This window comes from Centroberyx gerrardi, chromosome 14 (assembly GCF_048128805.1).
Source record: "Centroberyx gerrardi isolate f3 chromosome 14, fCenGer3.hap1.cur.20231027, whole genome shotgun sequence".
Taxonomy (NCBI): Eukaryota; Metazoa; Chordata; class Actinopteri; order Beryciformes; family Berycidae; genus Centroberyx; species Centroberyx gerrardi.
In genome coordinates this window covers 26300159-26323843 of record NC_136010.1, presented here as the reverse complement: position 1 = coordinate 26323843, position 23685 = coordinate 26300159, and the positions used below count along the sequence as shown (strand labels likewise).

The following is a 23685-nucleotide window of genomic DNA, read 5'->3' as shown; positions in this document are numbered from 1 at the left end:
ACAAACTGTTTGAAAGACTCAATTTCACAGTGTTTATGTTTAGAATGAATCAAATGGTAAAGCTCTTATAAGCCTGTGGGTAAACCACTAAACCTAGCATTGGATGTTGTGTGGTAAGAGTACAACCCACATAACAGATATTGTTTAATCTTTAATGAAGTTTGATTGATTGCCTTTGCAGCTCTAGTTGGTAAAGGAAAGGGTAAAGGAAAGACTAAAGTGTCCTGGTATTCATCCATTCATCCCTCCATTGGCAATGTGCTTAAGGTCTTTCCTTTTACACATTTGTTCACAGAACCTAGAACATTTCTGTATTTTTCACACTTTAATTACCAAGGGAATGTTTACCGAGCATGGCTGTTTTACCCCAATAATACCCACACTTGAGTGTTTTGGTCTTTGGTTGCTCCTGATCAGCTTTCTCACACATGCACTTAGTGAGGGACACATTTAAGTTCAAGTGCTACAGTAAACCAAACATTGCAATGTCAACCGCTGATGAAAAATCTAGCTAGTAGTTCCTACATCCCAGGTCATTTTGTGATCTGGTTGGCTGGTGACGTCAGAATTCAGGAGGTCAGAGAAATCAGGGTCCTTTGCCAAACTCTCAAGGTCCCAAGCTGCAATTAACAGTATTTTCTTGCAGGACGTTTGTATCTACCGTCTTTCCCATACGATGTGAATGCAGCACAAAGTTTAGTAGGTAGTCAAACAACCTAAGGGAAAACTAGGGGAGAGAGTGACACTCGGAATGTGAAAAGACTAACACTTAAATTCTTCTTTTTTCTTTTCATAGGAGCCATGCTGACGCGTTTAAGCCTGATTTTTGTGGCCTCCCTCAAAGCCAGCATGGCTCCTATGAAAAGACAAATGGTCGGAATGCAAAAATAGATTTAAATGAAACCAGCAAAATGAAGAATTGAGGAGACTGAGGCTTTCTTCACAGTTGGAATGCTGCCCCCTCCCCTAGTTTTCCCTTAGGGTAATTGTCTGACAGTGATTGGTTTGTGGCACCCACTCAAAGTTTGGAGAAGCGTATTTCACTTTTGTGAAATAGAGATTGTCCTGATCTTAGTTGAAATGTTGCCCAGAATAGACCACATAGGGATCTTTAATAAATCTCTGACCTGGTGAGGAGGTCGGTCTGCGCGGGGTCGGGGGAGGAGGTCTGGAGGGCCTGGGGGGTCGGAGGGGCCGCGAGCCCCCTGATGACACCGAGGGAGACCCTGTACCGTTCACCGCCCTCCGACCACCAGGGGAAGACCGGTGCTCCACACCGTCCACCGCCGGAGAGCTGTCTCTACTCCGCCTGGGAGAAGTAAAAAAGAGAGAGAGGGGGTGAGAGAGAAGAGAGCAGGAAAAAAAAGAAACTGAGAATGTATCTATGTATGTATTGATTGAGATGGCTGAATGTTTGCAGGCTGTCCAAGTTGCAATGGATGACAGTCAGGTAAATGGTTAAAATGAAAACTGCAATATGTAAAACAATGGCAAATAATAGCTACAATATGGAGAAATGTTTGCATCGACAAAAGGCGATAGGTACTGTACCTTATAGTATGATCCCCATTAGGTTGTGATTCCCCGTTTAATGTACCTGAGGCACAAAAATACAACTTAAATAAAGCAGAAATATGAATTCCTATTCACGCATAACCAAACCAGTCAAACAAATGAAGAAAATTCTTGATTGTACTTCAAGTTGGTGATGCAATCAAAAGTTGTGCTCAATTATCCCACATTCTTTATTAGAATTAGAATTGACATAACAATTGCCTCGGCATATACTTACAGGTTAGAAAGATGTAGAGAGGACTTAAACTTAGCCATATCCCTAAAAAAGGCATGGCTACCATAATACTACTAGGCCTAGATTCGAGACGCACACTTTTATTACCCATCAGCGTAAGAAGAAATGGAAATTCAGCTTTGATGGTCGGGGCATGGTTCACTCAAAATTCACAGTCTCTCTGTAACTTTCCAGTAAATCGATCACTCTCATGATGAGTCTCCGCTGTGGCAAACCACTCTGGATGAAAAATCTGATATTTTACTTTGTATGAAGCAGATGCCATAACAGAATGCAGAAGCAGTGTTTGAGCCAAAGCTGCTGTTTGAGAAAGTGGTATAAACTATGTGTTTTTCCACTACAGAGAAGTCTTGTGCTTGTTTTAACAAATTTTTGGAAGTTTCTTCACAAGTCAGGCATTGTTTCTTTGCAAGGCAGACTAAAGACTGAAAGCCAAACAAATCTGCATGAGTTACTATTATTATTTTTTTTGTTCCAGTGTAAATCCAGCTAGAGAGGGACAAGACATCATCCAGCTCACTACAAACAATAGTCTCCTCTGATTCTTTTTGGCTTCATCCCTAACAATTTATGAACATGGCTGCTTCCAGTTATGTGGCATAGTTATTTTAAACTTGTCAAATAAACATAAAATATTTCAATGGGCCTACATAGTCTCGACGTAACCTCTGTTCAACCTCTGAGCTCTTGGCGGCCCCTGACTCACTGTGATGATTGGCCTCGGCCGTGGCGAACATCTCAGGGTCGACAGTCATGCCGTCCAGGCAGACAGACAGGTCCCCCACCACATCTGACTGGTCTCTGTCTGCGCTCAGCTGTAAGGTCTGCACCACCTCCGAGACTGGAACGACACCACAAAAACACAGGATGGTTATACTAAGACAAGAACCAAGTGAAACATGTCGAATGATGCAGTAACAAGATGCATCATCGGTCCAAGTGTCATCAAAAAAGCACCGGTGGTGTTGCAGTTATGGCCTTTCACAGTTTGAAATTTTCACCTTTAATTATAGGATCAATCAGTGTAATTTGTGAGGATAGCTGGATGTGTGTTGCAAGTTTCTTGTCAATCTGACTTATGGTGTAGCAGTTAGGGCCTTTCAAATTTTGAACTGACCCTTAATTATAGCATCCCCATCAGGCCAATCAGTACAATGTTATAAAACATCAGAGCACAATGTCAAAATGCGTCATCCCTCCAAGTTTTGTCAAAATCGGACCAGTGGTGTCCGATTCAATTTCAATCCAATTTCACCATTTTCTCTCTCTGTATATTCGATATTATACACATTGTTCAGGGACAAATTTTTTTCCATGGGGTCAGTTGTAGACAAAAAAAATGTTCATCTGAAAACAACTCTGTTTTCCCCAAACTGAAAACCAAATGCAGAATGAAACTTGCATTAAAGAAACAGGGCCGCTCCGCAGACAGCCCCTCCCACTGCTCAATGTCACTGGCCATCTGACACGTCTGATTGGGCAAGGAGACGATGTGTAAATGTTGGCCATCCAACAACCCTAACTGTAGCTTTCCTGCTTTATTCCTGCTTTTTGTGTTCCTGATCACACCTGTGAATATTGTATTGTGAACCGAAATGAGCATTTCCTCCCAACCTTTCAGTGTCTTGATGATTATTCAAAACTGCTCCCTTTCTCTCTCTCTCTCTCAGGTAAATACCTGCAGAGTAGACACTGAACAGCAACACAAAGGTAACGACCATAAACAATAATAAACAGTGGAAGTAATAGCTATAGTAACAACCAAGCAAAAACAAACAGCATCACTGGCAACATGTGAAACAGTAACCAAAGCAGCACTCTTACACAATAAACCCCAACAGATTCTACCTACTCTCTTTTTGTGAGCCTGAACCAAACCAAACCCAAAACTGATAAGAACTTTAGAATGATACATGGCTAATAACACTATTTTTGCACAATGTAACTGAACAAGAGCAACTAAGAAATTCAGCCTAACCAGACGTAGACATTCATGCCCAAACCCAATGGGACCCGGCTTAACTCAATATGCCTAAGTACAGCTCTCAACAACTCTATAACACATTTACACAGAAACCAAAATTAACACTCATTTGCAACAAACACAAGATCAGACTAATTCAAATCTGTGAGTGATTTCAATGACAAAGTTGTAGGTTTCAGTGTATGCCTTTTCCTTGTCTGTCATGGAACAGAGGTCAGCCTCTTGACATGTGACATTTACCCTCAATTCTCCCTCAACAGCACTGCTGGACAGTATCCATGCATAACAAATGGCCAGACAGACTGAATGGAGTCTTTATGAGAAACAGGGTCAAACAGCGAATCGAGAAGGGCAAAAGGAAAGGACAAAAAGCAGCAGCCTCCTTCAGAAATAATAGGGAATTGTGTATCCAACATAAAAGTTTTTAATTCTGAAACGCTCTGATAAATCACATCTCTGAATGCTTGGAAATATTTCATCTACTTGAGGTTTTCTTGATTTAACTAGATAGACACCTGAACAGCCTCAAACAGGCCTGGAGCGCCGGCATTGTAGCTTCAAGTTCAAGCTAATTTATTTATATAGCCCTTTATCACAACCATGTCTCAAAGGACTTCACAGAGAATGAGCCTACCTAGATCTAACTGATCAACAATCAACCGTATTACAGAATGATGTAACACAAACACAAGCAAGCAGAACAAAGCACAAGACACACAAGCCTATTGCCTACAGCCTACTGATGGAGCCTATTTCATCACGACAATTTTTGATATTTACGATGACCTGCTTTTGATGTTACAGCACTTCATGCCTTTGTAAGCAGTGTCGGCCTCTCAGTTGGAACGGAGGAAGATTTGTAGTCTAGCTGGTGGACATTTACCGCCCCACAGGATCTGATGTAACTGTGCCTTGTGCTATTAAACTTGGTCGAGTGTCTGTGTAGAAACCTGGTTTGGTTTGTTAGAGGGAAGGAGGCAGTGTTATGTCATTGGTGTTATCAATTGGGCACAGCCCATCACAGATGTTTAGTTGAATTTGGCCCACGGCACCTCCAGGAGGAAGGATCAACAGTAAATGTCTGACATCCCAGAACCCAACCCAACCCCCCCCTAGAGTTACATAACCAGTAGTGTTAGAGGAGCCAGGGAGAGTGACAGGGCAGGCATTCACATAAACAGAGGTACACATAATCCAATATATCACTGGAACACACACAAATGCATGCAAAAATGTGTGAGTGTGTGCATGTGAACACACACCACAGGTGGGGACTCTGAGAAGGAGAAAGACGCACACAAACACACTGACACACAATGACTAGACAGCAAAACACACGCCAGCACACAAGGACAAAAATGGACAAGCGGAGACACACACACACTTGCAGAGGAAAGAAGAAAATGCATTTCTGATGTCATTCATTCATTCAAAATATATTTTGAACAATGGAAATACATTGTCTTCTTTTGTGCTGCTGACCACATATATCTAAGTACATTTAAAATATATTTTGAGTGAATGTCATCTACATATGCAAATACATTTTTGGCCAATTTTTGTATACTTTGATACATATCTCTAAACATAATCTGTAAGCATGCATGAAATTTATTTTTTGCAGTACAGGTGTGTACACACCATCTTTGTGTTGTTTAATGGTAATGTGGTAAGGAACAGGACAGACAGGAAACTATACACACAAATATATGGTACAATCGTGTGTGTGTGTGTGTGTGTGTGTGTGTGTGTGTGTGTGTGTGTGTGTGTGTTTGTACTGTACACTCACTTTTCATGTCGTTGGACTTGAGCGTGTCACTGACATCCAGCATGGCCATGCCCAGCAACACATCTGACTTCAGGGTCTGGTGGCTCCACACGCGAAACACCAGTTTGCTGAACGGAGTCACAATCCTGTTGATGTGTGTGTTTGTGTGTGTTGGGCGGGCAGAAACAGAAGAAACAATTCATTTGCTAGTTGCAATGCAGTTGTTTAATGAAAGAAAGAGCAGCGCCTGGCATTTCTTTGTTGAGGATCTGAGTTCTGTAACCCCTGCAGAGATTTACAATGAGCACCTTACAACAATTTCAAACTCAGCAGCCTTTCTATGAGCACTGTTTGTTCCTTTTAAGCAGCACTCTGGTTAGCTGCTATTACCTGAATAAGAACTGGATGCACTTTGCAAAAAAAAAAGACTGCTTGATGTCACAGTTCCCATCTCCTGATTTTGCATCCGATCTTGTAAGCATTCGGTTTAACTGATACTGGTACGAATGAAAGGGGACAAGAAAATAACTTAAACCCACCAGCCAAATGCTGATATATTCAGGCTGTAGCTAGCAGGTTTGTCTGTTTGGAGGGTATTTTCAAAAAATCCATTTAGGTAGTGGCTGGTACACTTTGCAATCCATCAGCCGCTGTGGCCAGTGAGCGGCAAAAGTCTTTGTCCTGTCCTGAAAGGAACCCACAGACAATGAAGTTCATAAGCTATTCGGGGACAAGTGAGCGTCCATAATCACCCCCCAGGAAAAGACGTTTGTGGACACATGGGCTCAGGTCCGATTACGTCCCATAGTAAACACTTGTTATATAATAACTTTGCACCCCAGGACCAAGTGAAACTCTAGAAGAACTCTATATTAAGAAGGTTACTGTGCACACCAGGAGATCCTAGACAGGCTAAAATTAAGTAGACATCTGATGTGTGAATATGTTGAGACAAGAGGAACACAAGTGGTGTTAGTGGACTATACAAATAGGTTTGGAAATATGATCCCTGTGAGTGGACCAAACACTCGCTCTCTCACCACTGTTTGGCATTTTACTTGTAAGTGAGGCAAATTCTGACCAACTAAACATAGTTTGTCTTCCATTTAAACTGTGTTGGCTTATACTGGAACTCATAATTGCACTGTAGAAAGAGGTTTTCCCGAAACCTGGTGACTCACTGGAAAAGTATACTCCCTCAGGCAAGACATCTTGATAAAGATCATATGCAGGTTGCAACATCAATTTTATAAATTTGCGGGGAAGTCTAATTTTGTATGCTTTGGAGAAAGGTCTTGGTAAGGTCTCAGGCCACTTTCTGAGGAAATGATGATGTGCAATTTTCACAAGAACAAGAACTAAGGCCAACGCTAGTTTTCATGATATGCTTATGTCTTGGAGCCAAACCACGAATATCTACATTGATTTCATTAATCTTCTTTAACCTACTACAGCTTTGTCAACAAAGTAAATCTGCTACCACTACTATGACTACTACCATTAACACTCTACTGCCTTAAGATGTTGTCAGTGTACAGTAGCCTTGATGAATAATCACCAAACTACAACAGCTTTAGCTTCCTGAAACACATGTACGATAAAGCGCAAAGATGAACGCCTGTAAACTCTGAATTTCAACAATTGCTATATCAAAAAGTAGTAAAGACTTAATTACTTACACTCACAGATGTCATACAATTGTACCAACGATACCAACAAAGGTAAAAGTTGTGCCGGACTCAAACCTGAATCAAATAGCTGTTGCAAATAATTGTTAGCGTTGATTTGTCTGGAGTAACAGACAGATGAAAGTTTACCACATCAGGACAATTTAGATTATGTAGTAAGTAACGCAAGTTGTCAATCACAGGTAAGTATGCTAAACTGACTTTCAAATACTTCAACGTAATATGTGATTATCCACACATTCTGGCAGTTACTGTATTGTCCCAACCTTCTGGGAGCTAAATTGAAAGTATTTGGGAGGAAAAAAAGTAAAAAAGTATTTCAAATACAATTTGACCCAGTTCTGGCTGCTGTAACTTATTTTTTATATGTGTAACCACAGAAGAATGCAAGTTTGATAGTCATTACTGTCAGTGTGCATATTTGTGAACTCAGCATTTCATCCATGAAAGTCCTGACTGTTGTTCTACTTTAAAAAAGGTAAAATCACCATTAGGAAGAATTCATGTTGCTCCCATGACCTAACACAGTTCAGTTTTGCAAACATGAAAAAGTCTCTCCCAAAGGCACACTTTGCCTTAACACCAACATCAGAAAGACCTCGTAACCCTGTCATTGTATCTGCTTCCCTATTCTATGGTCTGGTGAACTGGCGTGACTCTGACTCACACAGTGAGCGGCTGCTTCCATTTGGGGCTGTGGGTGTTGTTGCATTTCTCTGTTTTCTTGGACTGGCCGTCGACCGTCACCTCCACGTAAGGACTGGGACCAAACCAGTTCTTCTTGTTCTCTTTCAGTTTTGCTGATAGCACTGAAACAGACAGGTGGAGAGAAAGACTGTGAGGAAGACAGGCTGTCACGATAATGGCAGAGACAGAGGGAAGTGGTAGACAGGAGGAAAGAGAATAATTCTGGAACCAATAATAATAATAATAATAATAATGATGAACTTTATTTGGATAGCACATTTCAAAAAACAATGTTTATAAAGTTCTTTGCTGAGAAAAAAGACAAGCGCACAGAAAGACAAAAGGTACAATCAGTTAAAAGCCAAACTTTAAAAATGTATTTACATCACTACACAATTAAGCACACAAGCCAAAATGCAGACATGGCCATGTTTGAGCTCCGTCTTTGTTTTGTTCTAACTTCTATTCGGAGCGATAAAGATCGAAGCCTTACCAATGATTTGTAGTTGTGCCTTCATAGGGTAACCATTGGAGGGGCCCGGCTTGGTGACGCCACTGGCCATGACATAGGGCTGGGATGAAGGCCTGCAGCACAGACAGCGCATCATTAGGGCAGCTGCAAACAGGCTTCCACACTGCTGCAAATTTACAGCACATTAATGGGCTCATTTGGATCAAACAGCAGCGCCACAACACCCGCAGAAGTCCACAGCGGACATCCACAGCACACCACAAACATGTCACTCCGGCCAATCTGCAGGTCTTGGCAGTAATCACTAGTGTTGAGACAGTAACACACCCAATCTCAACCAGGTAAAACAACCCAATGAGCCCATAAAATATCCTACCCAGCCTTGAGCAACCATTTGGAGCTCACGACAACGCAATTTTAAAAGATGCTGCATCTACAAAGTGTCTTCCTTTTTGTCCTCTATCGTAAACACTCAACAGCATTAACAACTGCTTACATTCGCATTCAAGACCCCGATAAGAGAACAGGCTGATTCTAATCTCAAAACCCATAAGGGGCATCACCTTAAGCCTGGCACTCTGTTACACAGTAACCTGTCAAGTAATCACATAGAGAAATACACACAAGCTGCACCGTCATGGGAGGTAGTAAAATGACAGTTATTACTCTGGACAAAGGTCATGCCTCCAGTCTGTGAAATGCAGTTTGTATCAGCCATCCTGTGACGTGGCTCTATCACTGTACTGCATGTAGGTGTAGACACAGGCCATGGGTTCATGTTCCTGCTATTTATTCAAATTCTAGTGAGCTGTAATTACACAAAAGATACAGAGTGGTGTATCTTCCCACATATGCACTCCTTGGTCAAACTGTGCTTTAGGTATTTTGTGGGGATGCAGTGCACTTATGATGATCAACAGCTATGTTGATATAGTATTATGTATTATGATATAGTATTAATATAGTATTGTATATAATACAATTGAACTAATTGAACATTAACACTGGGGGGGTGGGGGGGGGGGGGTATTCAAATCCTAATTGTAGGTTTGAATGTCAACCCAACGAACGTATCCAAATTGTCGAATGGTTGTGGGTGGCCAGCCCTAGGAGCTAGCCAACTAGTTTGTGAACACACGATCCTTACTCAAAATACATCATGTCTTGTGTCTGCATTGCATTCTGGTCTATTGAGGCTACTGTAAGTGGAGAAACTGGTCTCTCTGAGTCTTCTACGATGGATTTCTCCCTGTGTGATTGTTGAACGTCGGTGCAAAATGGACAAAGAAGCCCTTGCTCTTTGATTCTGAGGGACTGACACCAAAACCTGACGTTCACCGTTTGATGTTTTACATCGCTGAAACATTTTCTGCTATTAACCTCCATTGTAGCTGCACTGGATATGACATCATGTTGTCTACATTTGGCCAGTTATCCACACAAATAGGAAAAATACACCACCAAACAACAAAACGGACCCAGAAATGTAAGGTACATCACTAACAAGGGTGGATTTTCCTTTCACTAAAAGAAGTGAACACGGGTCCAACGTCCATTGTCTTGCTTGACGATAAGAAGACAGACATGCCAATGGATATGAACTCTTTGACTATCCAACACCAGCTAGGTAGCACCAGTGACAAAAAGGAAAGGGAGATGCTGGCAAAACGTCAGGAACCGTGTCCTGTGATCTTTCTTGGAATCTGGTTTGTTACCTCGATGTGTCAGTGAATAATGCATGTTCCTCTTTCTATCTCGTCCAGTCTGCACATGGCAGAGGAGGAAAGAGTGAGGCGCTCTGGGTAAACTTTCACTTTGGCGTCTGCTTTGGTCTCTGTCAATAATTCATTGCAACTGCTGACTCCGCAGCCTCGCAAGTAGGCTGACTGCGTTTTGTAGACGAGGGTATTCGCTGAATATTAAAACTCTAAGATGGCCTACCTTCAGTTAGACTTTTTCAACCAGCTACATAAAATGGTCAAACAGGCTGGTAAAATATTGTTTTGGCCCTTCTATAAGTCATTTGAAGTTCAATTTGTGAGTTCAAATTGCGCCCTTTCTTGAGTAGTTTTTGATCCTAAATTTGCTCCTAAAGGCTGTTGTGCACTTTAACAGAGTCTTAGAAGCTTCCCCGCTTGGAACATTAACACCTAAACCTCTCTAAAAGTCAGCGAAATCTCTGGATATAACTGTCTAAACCTGGCCGGCTATAGGCTAACCCAGCTGCATTTGTGGAATTGTAACTCCTGTACAACAACAGCCTTCGGCACCAGTTAACCCATAGAGATAAACTGCTTACAAAATGAGAAAGAGTGCAAAACAGTGGTGTATATCCCAATAGCATACCTGCATGATGACCATCTTAGTCCGACAGTAAGATAAAGGGACAAAGAGGACGTTCCGCTATGATGCTTTAGTGAAAAAAAAAAAACCCATTCAGGATCCCTGTATCCATTTGATATCAATCACACAATGTCAAACTCCAAATAGCTCCTGGAACATTCAGCGCTTCTACTTGGGGTGATTTATTAGCGTAACGTTCTTAGAAATAAGAACACTCGCATTTCAAGAGATAACAGACATAGGCCTAAATAAAGACTAAGGTGAAAAAGCAGTCTTTTTTTACACCATTAGAGGATCGACAAAGTGTCTGCACTCCTTTTCACCTAATCCCACAAGCCTGAAACCTAAAAGCTGAACCCAAAAAGTAGCCTAAACTCACTGTTGTTTATAGGAATTCACAGAGGTATCAGGCATGTCGTGAATTACACTGGACATCTGCTGTGATCACAAATTAGGCCTCCAAAGGAAATCAAACATCATCTGAGTCAATCAGGTCAGGAGAGTACGGGAAATGTTTACAAATTCCTAATAATCATAACATTTTCCATACCAGGAGGGCCAACCGAGTAAACAAAAAGTCCTGTCCCTGCTTGAGGCATTCTTTTGGGTTGCAATAAACAGTAGCCAGCCTCCCTGTTAAAGGATAAGGCCGGTGTTTTTTAATGCATTGCTTACCGTCAACAAATCCTATGAAAATAACAAAATCAGCAATGATTTTGTTTTGCCAGCAAATTTCGTCCATGTTGCCGGTGCCCAAAGAAGCCATGTCCCAGCAGCCATAGAACTCCATTGTATTAAAAAAATGATTAAAATAAAAACACGTCAAAGAGCCATGCCGTTGCTCTGGGCAGCATATTTCATCATCACGATGCACCGGGCCAGCCGACTTTTTCCTCAAACAACTTAATAAGCCGGCTGTAAACACTTTGCGATCTCAGGAAAGTAGTTCCGTAGCACCGAAAATAGTCCCCAGCATAATGAAGAATTTGTTCCCATTTCAATTTGATTTGGTAATAACTACAACAGTCTGACTTTTCGTGGTAACAGTTAGCGATTTTTAAAATTGAAACTATGTCTTTGTGAGCTGTATTTCAAGGTTTTTAGCTTACAATTGGAGCCAATGGCTTCCGGGTTGACAGCTAAAAACGGTACGTGGGAAGTCGGAAAGCAAACGCATTGTTGATTTTGTTATTTTCATAGGATTTGTTGACCGTAAGCAATGCATTAAATAACACCGGCCTTATCCTTTAAGTCACCAGATGACTAACCATATGACACTGCTCATGGAGAACACAGCAGTGACAGACAAGAGGACATAAACTAACACAACCAACCTCGCCAAGTAGCCAGTGACCAACCGTGGCCACAAAATCTTTGCCTATTTCCCATACTGGTTATCTGTCCCTACCAACACAACTAAGTCAATCCAAGAACACAAAACTGTGCAGTCAGAACAGCAGCTTTTAAGGAAACAAAGTGGAGAACAGGAAATGTGTGCCATGTCAATAATGAAGTTTCTGTTCACCAGAAATGCAACTGTTGTGTCTCCACTGTTGGTATCACTTTTGCACGATCTTAGTTCGTGGAATAGTTGCCTTGTAAGAGTCCAAATGTTGGAAAGCAGGCCAAACTCCGTTCAAAAATCTGTCACTTTAATATAGCCTTGCTTGTCGGCAGACGTATAGACCAGGTAGAACATTACTTATGACCTTTCACCTCACCTATCGGCAGGGTGTTCTGGTATTTTCAGCATATATATGATACAGCAAGCAGCACATCATTTCAAGATAATCTCAACTCTTACAATTCGCTACCGGCCAACATTTTTGGAGGAAGAAGTTCGGGGGAATAACAAACAAATCAATACTCAAAGTTGAAAATGTTCTTGCAGTAAGTGCAGTGCATGTTTGGTGTGCTGGATGTATGCCGAATTGAAGAGTGGCTCCAAACGTTTCCTGAAAGGTCTTAATGGTTTACCAGGTATGTCATTTTGCCGGACACCAAGGGAACACCCAGATGACAAATTTTGAATGGAGTTTGGCGTGACCTTCTCCCCACACAAGAGAACGACGCGTAAAAGGGTTAGCCACTTTTAGTACAACTGTGCTAGCAAGCAGGTGCATGAATTATTGCTATGTGCATTCATTATCCACATCTATCCTCCCCTTTTGGCATGCTAAGCTAACAAACGTTGGCTAAGATTACATAAACAATATACGAATCCAACTAGGAAAGGGTATCGAGCTAACTCGGTTACCCGTCCATTTAGGGACCGTATGTCCTGGTTAGCTAATAAACTGTATAGATTAAATGGTATATGTTGAAGTAGCAGTGTTTTACCAGGAGTTGCTGAGTACGTGTTGAATGTCAGCTGGCCACTAGCAATGACAGCCAGCCAAGCTATCGTAGCCTGGCTAACTGTTAGCCTGCTAGCTCGTGTCATCATCATGGCTGGCTAGAAAACCCAAAGTGCAACGGGTATAAGAGGACAAATATCACCTTCGACAGACATCATATTCCGTTTGTATCGCTTACCCGGATCCGAAGGGAGGCTGTGAAACTCAAAACGTGACGGTATAATGAACTTCTCCCCTCAATCTGCAGGTTGTTTGGGTTTCTGTCGGGGTTTCACTTCAAGGAAGAAACTTCCACCATCTTCGTAATCTCGCGTCACATGACCGAAACAAGGTGGGGCGCATGCTACTCCTCCTGAGCGCTGTGATTGGACCAGAGCCAGAGCCGGATGGACCAATGGGTGGTGGAAAAAAAAATAGCTGGACTATAATGATGCTTTCAAAAGCTCCTCGTTCTTCTTAGGTCACAGGTCGCAAATCGTCTCTTTCAAGTCGTCGGACTTGATAACAAAATGGACCCTGCAACAAAGATATTTTTCGGGACTGTTGTTTTATTTTATAAATCATTTGGCACGAAACTATTTTGTGCTGCAGTGGCAGAATGAAAAGGAGAAATTGTGCCTTACGCATGTAATCGAGGTTTTAATTTATTAACGGTAAATCGTTGTATAATACAGTGGCTCTCAACTGTATGCCACCAAGGCAAGAAAGTTTGCAAGTTTTCAACAAATCAGTGACATCAGGGGCTGTAGCCTAGTGTTTGGTTGGAATGAAAACCTTCAGACTCTCGGCCCATGTCACATGGTTGAGAACCACTGGTAGGCTATAATACATAGCCTACATGTAATAATCTTAGCAACTCAGGTATCATAGAAAATCCCCAGTAAAATGTATTTAAATGAACAAAAAATATGATGATGCAACTTATAAGAACCATATTGTATTTTTTTTTATTTATACTGTCTGGTGTCTGTAATAGGCTACTGTGGTGTACTTTTGTTAGGTATTTTTCATTCTGTCACCCTGTGATTTTTCAGATGCAATAAATTAGATTCTTGCAGCCTTTAAAAAAAAAAAAAAGAAAAACAGAAACATTTCACTTTCCCAGTGGGATTTATGACTGTGATGGCTCATTTTGCTCATAAGTGGGATGTTTCCGATAGCATTTGAAGGCAGCAATGAACAAGTAGTGTGAAAGAGCAAAAGATAGAACTTCTCTTTGTAGAATATTAATCAAAATCCAATCATTGACATATTTTGCATTAAACTAACAATTACACAAATTACATGGCATTTTACTCTCCTATTGTTTTTTCTAAACAATTATTAACTTGTTTTTTTTTTTTTTTTTAGATATTTAAAAAAAAGAACAGAAACAGCAGATGGCAATGTTGCACTTTCCACAAACATCACAATCATCACAAGCATCACATGAGCTGTCAATCAATCATTTACTCATCGATCAGGGAGGGTGTATTGACTGAGGACTACAGCGTCGCTTTAAACTTTTAATCCTTATAAAAAAAACTACAACAGAAACACTTGGAAGTTCAGGATGAGGGGTTTTCTTAAAAATATCAGTGGTCAAACAGCAGTCTGTTTGTTGAAACAATAAATCAGTATAATATGTCTGCGGTTTTATATTGAGTATATAGTGATCCTCAGAATTTATAGTGATAAAGTGTTATTTTTTTATTCCCTATGGTATATTCTTATATTCTTATAGTATTCATATTAGGACTTCTAGTGTGTCTGCAGAGTTTATCGTGACCTTATAGTACATTATGACTTTTTTGCTTTTATGCTATTACTATAATATTCCTATACTATTCCTATGGGATAATACATATAGTTTATGGTTTGTTTCCGATCATTTCAGCACTTTTCCATGTCCTCTTTAAAACCTCTGGTGATAAAGTGAGTCTATCACAGCAGGCTTTTGGAAACCGGCCTGTGACTGTAATAATATAATATTAGACCGCCTATTATTATTATTTCAGCTGCTGGCTCAGTAGCTGCTGTCAGGCAGCCAGAGACAACCAGAATACTGCTGGAAGTCAGGCCATTATTGCCTTCAAAATAAAAGCATCACATTTGTCACTTTTGGGGGAAAACAGAATAAATATTGGGAGGACTCATTACTAATTTCAAACTTTATTACATAAGTTATTACTCCCTGATGGCAGGAATTTGTTTTACTTTTGTCATATTACTTCTTCATCACACCTCACAAAAATGGAAATTGCATCTTCTCCTCCCTTCTCAAATCAGGAGCCTCTCCTGTAAACGACCAGGAAACAGTTGATTTCCAATGTTCTTGTCGTCCTTTTACTGGAGAAAATCAAAGTATTGGGAATATTTCCACCTTCCAACTTTTCTTCCATTTCTCATCAAAGGTAAAGGACGACGACACATTTTGAGGAAAACAAAATGGGGAATTGAGGTGGGATCTAGTTTCTGAATGATTCAATTTAAACCTGATATTTAGAGGTGCTGGTGACAAAATTAACAAAATTGTAACTAATATTACTGAAACTGAAATAGTAATTTGTTAAACTGCTTGTTACTGGGAAAGGTAATAATATTAGCCTACTGTAATGCATTACCAACCCAAACTGGTACAGCCAACAAAATCATATTAAAATGGAATAGTTACTGTAGATTATGTAGCCTAGTAAAATTATAGTAAAATACTATAGTAAAATTATAGCTGTAAAATAGATATATAAAATAATATATTGTATTATGGTGTATTATGATTCCTGATGAAAGAGCGCATTCAACTTGGAAAGATGTCTTCTACTTTATAAAAGTCAATTTTAATCCATAGCAGTGGCACAACTGTTCCTAATGAGTAACCGCAGTACCTGGTCTAGGTCAGTCAGCCATCTCTGAAATGCCTGTTAGAAACAGTGCAAGCTTATAAAAATATTTAGGACATAAATTCATGGTATAAAACATGGTAAGTAGTAGCCTATCATACTGATGTAAATTTTATGAGGATTGGGGGAGGGAAAAAATGATAAATTAATGCTTTTTTGAGCATATAATTGATCTTTTTATACATATTGGTGGTTATTTGCCTACATTTTCATTTACCACTAGCCTACATCATTGCCTGTATAGCTATGAGCAGGCCTATGCTGTGTGAAATGTTAACAGTTAGTTAGTTAACAATTGTTTTAAAATATCTCTGCTTTCAAAATGTCCTTCCATGATTTCTCCTACACCCAGTTTTTATACAAACCAGTTTTATAAGGTCTCCAAAATCATGCAAGGAAATAATATAGCCTATATAATAATATATAATTATATTTACCCGCTTCAAATGACAACTCGTTAGCTTTTTCAAAATCCATTGGCCTTTCTAGTGCTAAATACAGTCTGTTTTTCCACATTGGTCGTTTGTACCACTCCCAAAAAGTTGCGATCTCTCCTCCTTAATAAGTGTTTTATTTTGAAAGTAACGACCGGAAGTCGTGTGTTTGATATCGCGCCTAACTTGACGCTGCCGCCGCTGCTGCTGAGCGGCTCAGTGTTCACAGCAGAGCAGCATGAGACGGCGGACTGCTCGGATCATGCAAGCAAAGGGATATTTGGAGGAAACAACAGTTTGACAGCTGAGCCAGAGAGGAACCAAGGTAGGAGACGAGTTTCAGCTTTTCTCTTGTTTCAGGTGAACAGAGGCTGCTGATTGGCGGCACCTTTCATTTGCAGTGATTGATTAGGCTGCACTTAAGAATGTAGTTAAATGAGTCCATACTGAGGAGGTAACACTGTTGTACCTATTTGAAAAAGAACTAAAGCAATACTATAATACATTTTAGAAGGATAGGCTACTATACATATTTCACAGCAAAACTAAAAGTCCCTATAGGAATATCATAGGAATGTTAGCGTGATATAGGAAATTTAAAAAAACAACACCAAGTACATTAAAGTTACTATAAATTCACGATTTAGTATCATAAACAGACTATAGGAATATTATAGTAATATTATAGTGATACCATTGGAGATTAAAAAACACCACAAAGGTCGTTATAAACTCATTAGAGCACTACAGACGCACTACGAGTCCCTATAGGAATTTTATAGGAATATTGCAGTGATTTTTGTTGGTTTAAAGCTTGTACTGTATCACTGAGGATGAACGATGATGTGTTTCATCAGCCTTCCTCAGCAGGTTGAGAGAAGGTCGCGCCCTCAGCTGACCTGTTGCCTGCTTTCACAGTCGTTATTCTAAGCAGCGCGTGAATGGACATGGAAGTTGTCAATAGAATAGAATAGAATAGAATAGAATAGAATAGAATTTGACTTCCACTCTGAATCTATTTTGCAGAATATACACTGAATCTTTGATCTTTGTACAGAATCAGTGAAGGTCCCAGCTTCTCATGTGATAGATGTTTGCAATAGTTTGAAACACAACAGATGGCGGATGATTTCCTCGGTCAACACTGTAAACAAAAGGGAACATATAAGTCAACATGCAATATTGCAGGATAGGGTGTTCAGCTGGAAAAACAAAGATCTTCTCCAAATTCTAAGGACCAGGAAACTACTACCATGGAAAAATAGTGTGGATTATAGCCGCTGGCAGAATTTCCCATTTGCAAAACATGCTGCTAATGTACTACGACTCTTATTTGACTTGTGTCTTTGTGACCATCCACAACCGGCTGACATTTACTGTTAGGTGATATTTACTGCCTGGCTTCCTCCCATTCAGCGGAGCGAGCTCAGCCATGCACATGCTCATTTGTCAAGCCAATTCTACAGGAGTCACTTGTAGTCCGAAACGTAGAAGATATCTAAAAGGAATTCACATGCACATCTGACAAAATAGAAATGACTGAGGCCTTTTGTGTCCATTGAAACCATTTCAAATGATAGAAAGAAGAGAAATGAAAGAGAATGTACTGTGGAATTCAGCTCTCTCACTTCATTTGCATCATTTGAACTGTAAAGACTTCCTTTATAGTCTTTTATTTGCAGTGTTTCCGACTGTACAGTGCAATGCAATGCAAACTGTCTCTTCCATTCGGCATTCACTCTCACAGCAGTAGGATGGAGTAAAATCAAGCGTATGGAAGTACAGATAAACCTGTGCTCAGCGGACTGGATGTGCTCACACATGCTTTGTTTGTTTCTAGCAGAATTTGCATCTCTCCCGGGTGATTTTCATCCACTTTTGCATGCACAGTCCACACAGGAATCACCAGTAAACACTGCAGAGGTGCAGGTGTTCCTCCTCCCTTTGATTTGCGTTGACACATTTTGACGCTGTGCCATGATCCACAATATGAGGCCTGTAGGCTGGGAACACTTCACGGAATACAGTGTTTTGTGCTTTTATTTCTCTATTTATTCCCCATCCTTTGTTCTTCCTTTGGATCCCCGTTGTCATATGCCAGGGAAACTAGACAAAGACATTAGACAAAGATTAGAAACTACAATGCTAAGACCATGTGCCTGGCCTGCATCTGCCACGTTTTGTCGTTTCATCAGCAGAGGGTATCTCCATGTTTGCTTTGTGTGTGCTTCTATCTATAATTTGCCCCGTTGGAGTGGGGTCTTCCAGGAATACCCCTCACCTCACTCCCTCCCTCCCTCCCTCCATCCCAGCACAGCCAAGTTCTAATCCACCCGGCGCTCGAGAAACCGATCTCGGACCAGCCTCTCACTAGTCTTATGAATACCGCCATCATAAGTCTCGGAGTCTATATTTCTGACCCTGGGTCTGCCCGTGGGAAACTGTCACCCCCCCCCCCAACCCCACCCCCCACCCCCCCTTACAGTGTCCCAGTGTGTCTTTGGCTGGAACAGGCTGGTCTTGCCAGGCAGCTGTCAATGTATTAATAGGTGTTTTGCCTGCTACTTTTAGTCCTGACCCCCCCTCCCGTTCGTAACACCGACAACCCCCCATGTCCCGCGAAAGAGTTCTGGGCTTATTTTAGGCTGAGCGGAAGATGGCCGACACGCTACGGTTACCTATGCAGATTACATTTTGGTAACGGGATGATGGGAGTATGGCCCTTATTGCCCCTTTAAGGGATTCCATGAGTGCTTTTAAGGATGGGAACCACCTTGTTGGAGCAAATGATGTCATGCATCCCGTTCGTTACTGTAGATTTTAGGACGACAAAGTGAGGAAATGAATCAAAACTTCTCCTCCCTGTAACGCCCAGGTGGGAAATTGGGAAAGAACTGTATTAATGAGATAGAAATAGATGTTTTTGGTGGTAAATGTGGAGTCAGGCTGACCATCTCTGAGCTGGGTCAGGGTGTCCCGGCTCCCACGCTATAGCTGATAGGTGGGAGAGACTGTGGAGGCATCAGCGATCAGTTGTCTGGATGGTGGGGGGGTGGGGGGGTGGGGGTGATGTCTTAGTCTCCTTTGCTCTGTACTGCCTGTGCTGCTTCCACGGCCCCAGGGGGCAAAACAAAAAAAAATAACAAAAAAAAAAATACCCAGCATGGCATCGCTCCAAGCTGGAAAAACTATTTTTGGATCCGGCTATGGGAAAATAACCAAGTCCATAATCACTCATACACGGACAGCTAGGCCTCGGTGAGACAAAAAAGCGGCAGTGGACTGTGCTCTCGCGACTGATTTATCGGGGCCAGACGGAGTCAAGAGCCCACTTTCCACGCTGGGCTGAAAACCACTGGAACCCCTCAAACACCGGGGGCCAAAGTAATAGCGGAAAATAGGCAGCGAGCCCTGGGGCCCACAGTGGGCAATTTGTACAATTGTAGCAATACGGATGCTGAGCAGATCAATCCATGTTCCTATACACAGTTCCTTAAAAGCTCAACAAGGAGAGTGCATGCAGAAGTTGGTGCTCAGAAGGAGGCGTCCCTCCAGCCTGCAGGTTTGGCCCGTAACTGAACTTCCTTGTGGTTATTGTGTAACTGGATCTTCTTTGTATTCTCATTGTGCGCCATGATAAAACACACCCTCCTCTGTTTTCTATCTCTTTTATGTTTCTAAGGAGTTGCCCTTAAGAAGCTATGGACAGTCATGGAGTTAGTGGTGCATGTCGAACCCTAGGAACACGGAAAAAAAAAGTAGATGCACGCAGCTTTGCTCTAGGTGGCATGAACTGAGGCGAAGAGGCATTCACACATTTTGGAATTTTTCAACTTGAGCAAGGAATTTGCCTGGAAAGCCAATCAGCTTCAAGCAGGACTCCATCCAGGTGCCTGCAAATCCCCCGAATCCTGCCTCACTTTGTGTCTTGACACATGTTCATCAGTTCAAAATAGTTTCCAAAGCTGTTTTTATGTGGTTTTTTTTACTGTGCCATAATATCATATTGTGGAAATTTGTGTTAGTTTGAGTTGACGTTGAACTTGGCCTCCTCCTGCATGTCGCTGTCCGTCAAACACTTGCAGGGTATTCTTATTCTTCAGTCTTCTCTCTCACTGCCCAGTCCAAGATGAAATAAGATTTGGACTTTATTGTCTGTAATAATCATGAAATTCCTCACCTCTCACTCACTAATAGAGGCCTTATGATTTCATATTAAAAGGCCGAGTCCCCTCTGTTCTCTGTGAAAGTCCCTCCCAAGTCTCTTTGTGTAGGTGTAACAATGGCTTATTTTTAACCTGTTAGTTTGTGTGTGTGTGTGTGTGTGTGTGTGTGTAGAATGGTATAGAAGTGGAGAGGGGAGAGAAGGGAGGAAGTGGTTGCAGGATAACAGAGGAAGAAAATAGCCTCCTCCTCACCCTTCATCCTTCCTCCCCCCTTCTCACACACGCACACACACACACACTCTTGGGGCTCACAGTGCCTCTCTGCAGTTCTCTCGTCCCTGCTGGAATCCAAATAAACACACACTGCAATACGTGAGCACACTCACTCACACACACACTCACACACACACACACACACACACACACACTCACACACACACACACACACACACACACACACACACTCTTCTCTGGTCCCAAGCGGCTGACTGGGAGAGGGAGCTCTGACAGTTTGACCTGTAAGACAGTGAACCAGAGCAGCTTGTTAGAAGAAACTACGTGAGAAAAATGTAGAGTTGTGAAATCAGTGTCAGTGTTGAATCTCAATCTGATTCTGCTGTATGTGGATTTAAGCTGAGGTTTTGTTTCATGCCTATAACTAAAACTAAATGAAACCATTGCTGAGAGCTAAAGTTAGTCAATTTAGCTGCTGACCCATCTGAAATGTAATAGGAATTTTACATTAAAAGATGAAAATGAGCTAAAAGAACAGGCTGTGTCTGCTCTTAATCACTGCATGGACCTTTACTGACCTTTATTTTCACCATATTATAACAACTACAGCTCACTGACCCAATGCTTAACCTTTTAAATACAGACAGTGATGTAGTGGAAGGTAAACCCACTGAAATTCAGTTTACTGAACACAGCAGACATGTGAATGACAGCTGAGCACAACACTGTAATGATTCCTCAGAATTTCATTTGTTTTGGTTATCTTAAAAGACCACAATTTAGTTAAAAACATTCCACTCAGTTATTTGCTCTAAAGGCTGTTATTTATCCTCAGATGGTCTTTTTCTTTCATTCTAGCGTTCTGTTCTGGCTTTTGTTAACTTCTCCTTTGAACACATGTTGTATCCTTGATTCTCTGGCAGAGCGCATGTGGATTTTCTCACACTTGATGCAATACTTCCAAAGAGCAATTGCATCCAATTACTGTGTTTGATAAGAAAATAACAAATGCATCATGCCCAGTACTGACGTCCTCCCAGCTTCCAAGCCTGAAAATAGCGGGATTTCAGCTATGGCAACATCTGTATTTATAGTGTATGTCACATAGCGAAGGCCTTCCATTAAATCACTGGTGCAGCCTCAGGCACTAATGACCGCTGGGACCAGGACGAAAACCACACTTGCGTCACGTCGTGTAGCATCTGAAGCCCATTGGACTGGGCGCAAGGGCTAATAAACCCATATCTACAACAACAAAACAACAATATTTGAATTTCCCAGCATCCCATCTGATGACCCTCGACCCCGTGGGAGCAATGCAACTCTCCCAGCGCTTTAGAGGTTTAGGGACGTGGAGTGTCGGTCATTCTCTGAAACAAATTGGGTCAAGGTAGATTGGGGTTCGAAAAGGATCAAATGGCATGAATGTAACCTCTAAGGTCCACAGATGGTCCTTAAAGGAGGTGATAAACAGGGCAACTTTTAGGGCAACTCTGATGGCCAATGTTGCCCAAAGAATTGCCTCAGAACTGTGGTTATAATCAGATAAGAACATAGCAGGAATCATTTTTCCAGACTTTTGACCCTGTCTCTCACTTTGTTGTCTGTTGCTGGGAAAGTTGCCTATCTGCATTGCCCAAAATTGCTTACTGTATTGCTACCATGAGTTACTGATAAACACAGTTCCTATTCTCGCAAAAAAGGGTGTAAATATGTTGCGGACATATATGGATATATCCTTATATGGTAGTTCCCAGCAACAAGACACAAGATCAGAACAACTCTTCCTTTGTTTTGAACCTCTAGCCTACCAACAAATCATCACTTTTCTTAAAATATTGCAAAAGAAATACATTTGTTTAAGGAGAAATGAAAAAAAAATTGTGAATAAGCCCCGTCAAGTCTTGCCGTCCTGTTCGGCCCTGTAGGGGAAACTATGGATGATGTTTCTCACCCCATGATAGCGCTGGATATTGAGTTGTCCAATGATATCCAAGCACCATATGAATTGTTGGTTGAAGGAATGTGCATTTAATTTCCTCGGTTGAGTTTTTCTCTCCTTTGGCATGCTTCTAAATATAAAGTAACGGACCCTGGGGCTCGAACACGAGCCTTTTAATTCTTTGTTTGTGGTTTGTTTGTGAGATACCTCTTCTGGACCGAGCCAAACCAGTGAAAATGCATTAATATGCTGTAGACTGAGTGCGCAAAATATTAAGACTACCTGCTCTTTCCAGGAGATAGACAGAGGCGAGGTGACAGTTTGATCCTTAATTGATTTTGCCTACATCCACTTCTTTGCCTTTAAGCCTTGAGACAATGAAGCCATAAAATGTGCAAAAGGGGTTTAGCTCAATTGTAGGATGCTGTTTTTTATGTTTTGTGCACAGAGCTTTTGAGTGTTTTTAGTGCATCTGATTATGCTTTTAAAAATTAATTGGACTCTTCTGTCATTGTGACTTTTGTCCGTATATTGCGGGGTGTGTGATTCACACATGGAAAGGACACATTCATTAGAAACATCCCTTGAGCAGCCTGGTTGCCAAGAAACACCGTCGTCATACCTTGGCGAGATGCGTGTGCAACACATCAGACAATAGATATACACGCAAGCGTTATGCTTAGGCCTACGTGTTCAGACTCACACGCACACAACACACACAGGTTGTTTATAAATGCATCAGGAAAAAAATCCCTGTGTTCATGTTGATTCCCTCTCTTCAGAACCCTCTACTTCAATATTGTAGCTCAGCCTCGCCTGAAGCGCTACAACAGGAGGACTCAGAGCTTCAAGGACAATTCAGTTGCTTTCTGAGTCTATAAGATGAACCTGGAAGTGACATTAGAGTCCGATATGGGTTTT

General features: G+C 41.3%; 2 protein-coding genes and 1 long non-coding RNA gene across 4 annotated transcripts in view; 2 read left to right on the top strand and 1 right to left on the bottom strand.

Annotated features, from left to right (window-relative positions):
* itchb (itchy E3 ubiquitin protein ligase b) overlaps positions 1-13419 on the bottom strand; it is a 31898-nt gene extending 18479 nt beyond the window's left edge. For both annotated transcript variants that reach the window (XR_013507148.1, XM_071911154.2), the window contains exons 1-7: positions 13288-13419; positions 8431-8522; positions 7918-8059; positions 5584-5708; positions 2517-2651; positions 1552-1597; positions 1128-1309 (exon numbers count right to left, since the gene is read on the bottom strand). Coding sequence is in view for 1 of the 2 variants with exons in the window: in XM_071911154.2 (XP_071767255.1) it covers positions 1128-1309; positions 1552-1597; positions 2517-2651; positions 5584-5708; positions 7918-8059; positions 8431-8500 (700 nt within the window). In the remaining variant the exon portion in view is untranslated. The remainder of the gene's footprint in view (positions 1-1127; positions 1310-1551; positions 1598-2516; positions 2652-5583; positions 5709-7917; positions 8060-8430; positions 8523-13287) is intronic.
* Positions 12738-14027, top strand: LOC139921020 (uncharacterized). Its single transcript, XR_011785073.1, has 3 exons — positions 12738-12833; positions 13357-13736; positions 13943-14027. It is a non-coding gene; the product is annotated as an uncharacterized LOC139921020 (long non-coding RNA).
* Positions 14028-16663: 2636 nt separating this feature from the next.
* The window catches only part of calcrl2 (calcitonin receptor-like 2), a 30972-nt gene continuing 23950 nt past the window's right edge, over positions 16664-23685 (top strand). Inside the window, exon 1 of the mRNA XM_071911167.2 lies at positions 16664-16747. The gene's annotated coding sequence lies outside the window, so the exon portion shown is untranslated. The remainder of the gene's footprint in view (positions 16748-23685) is intronic.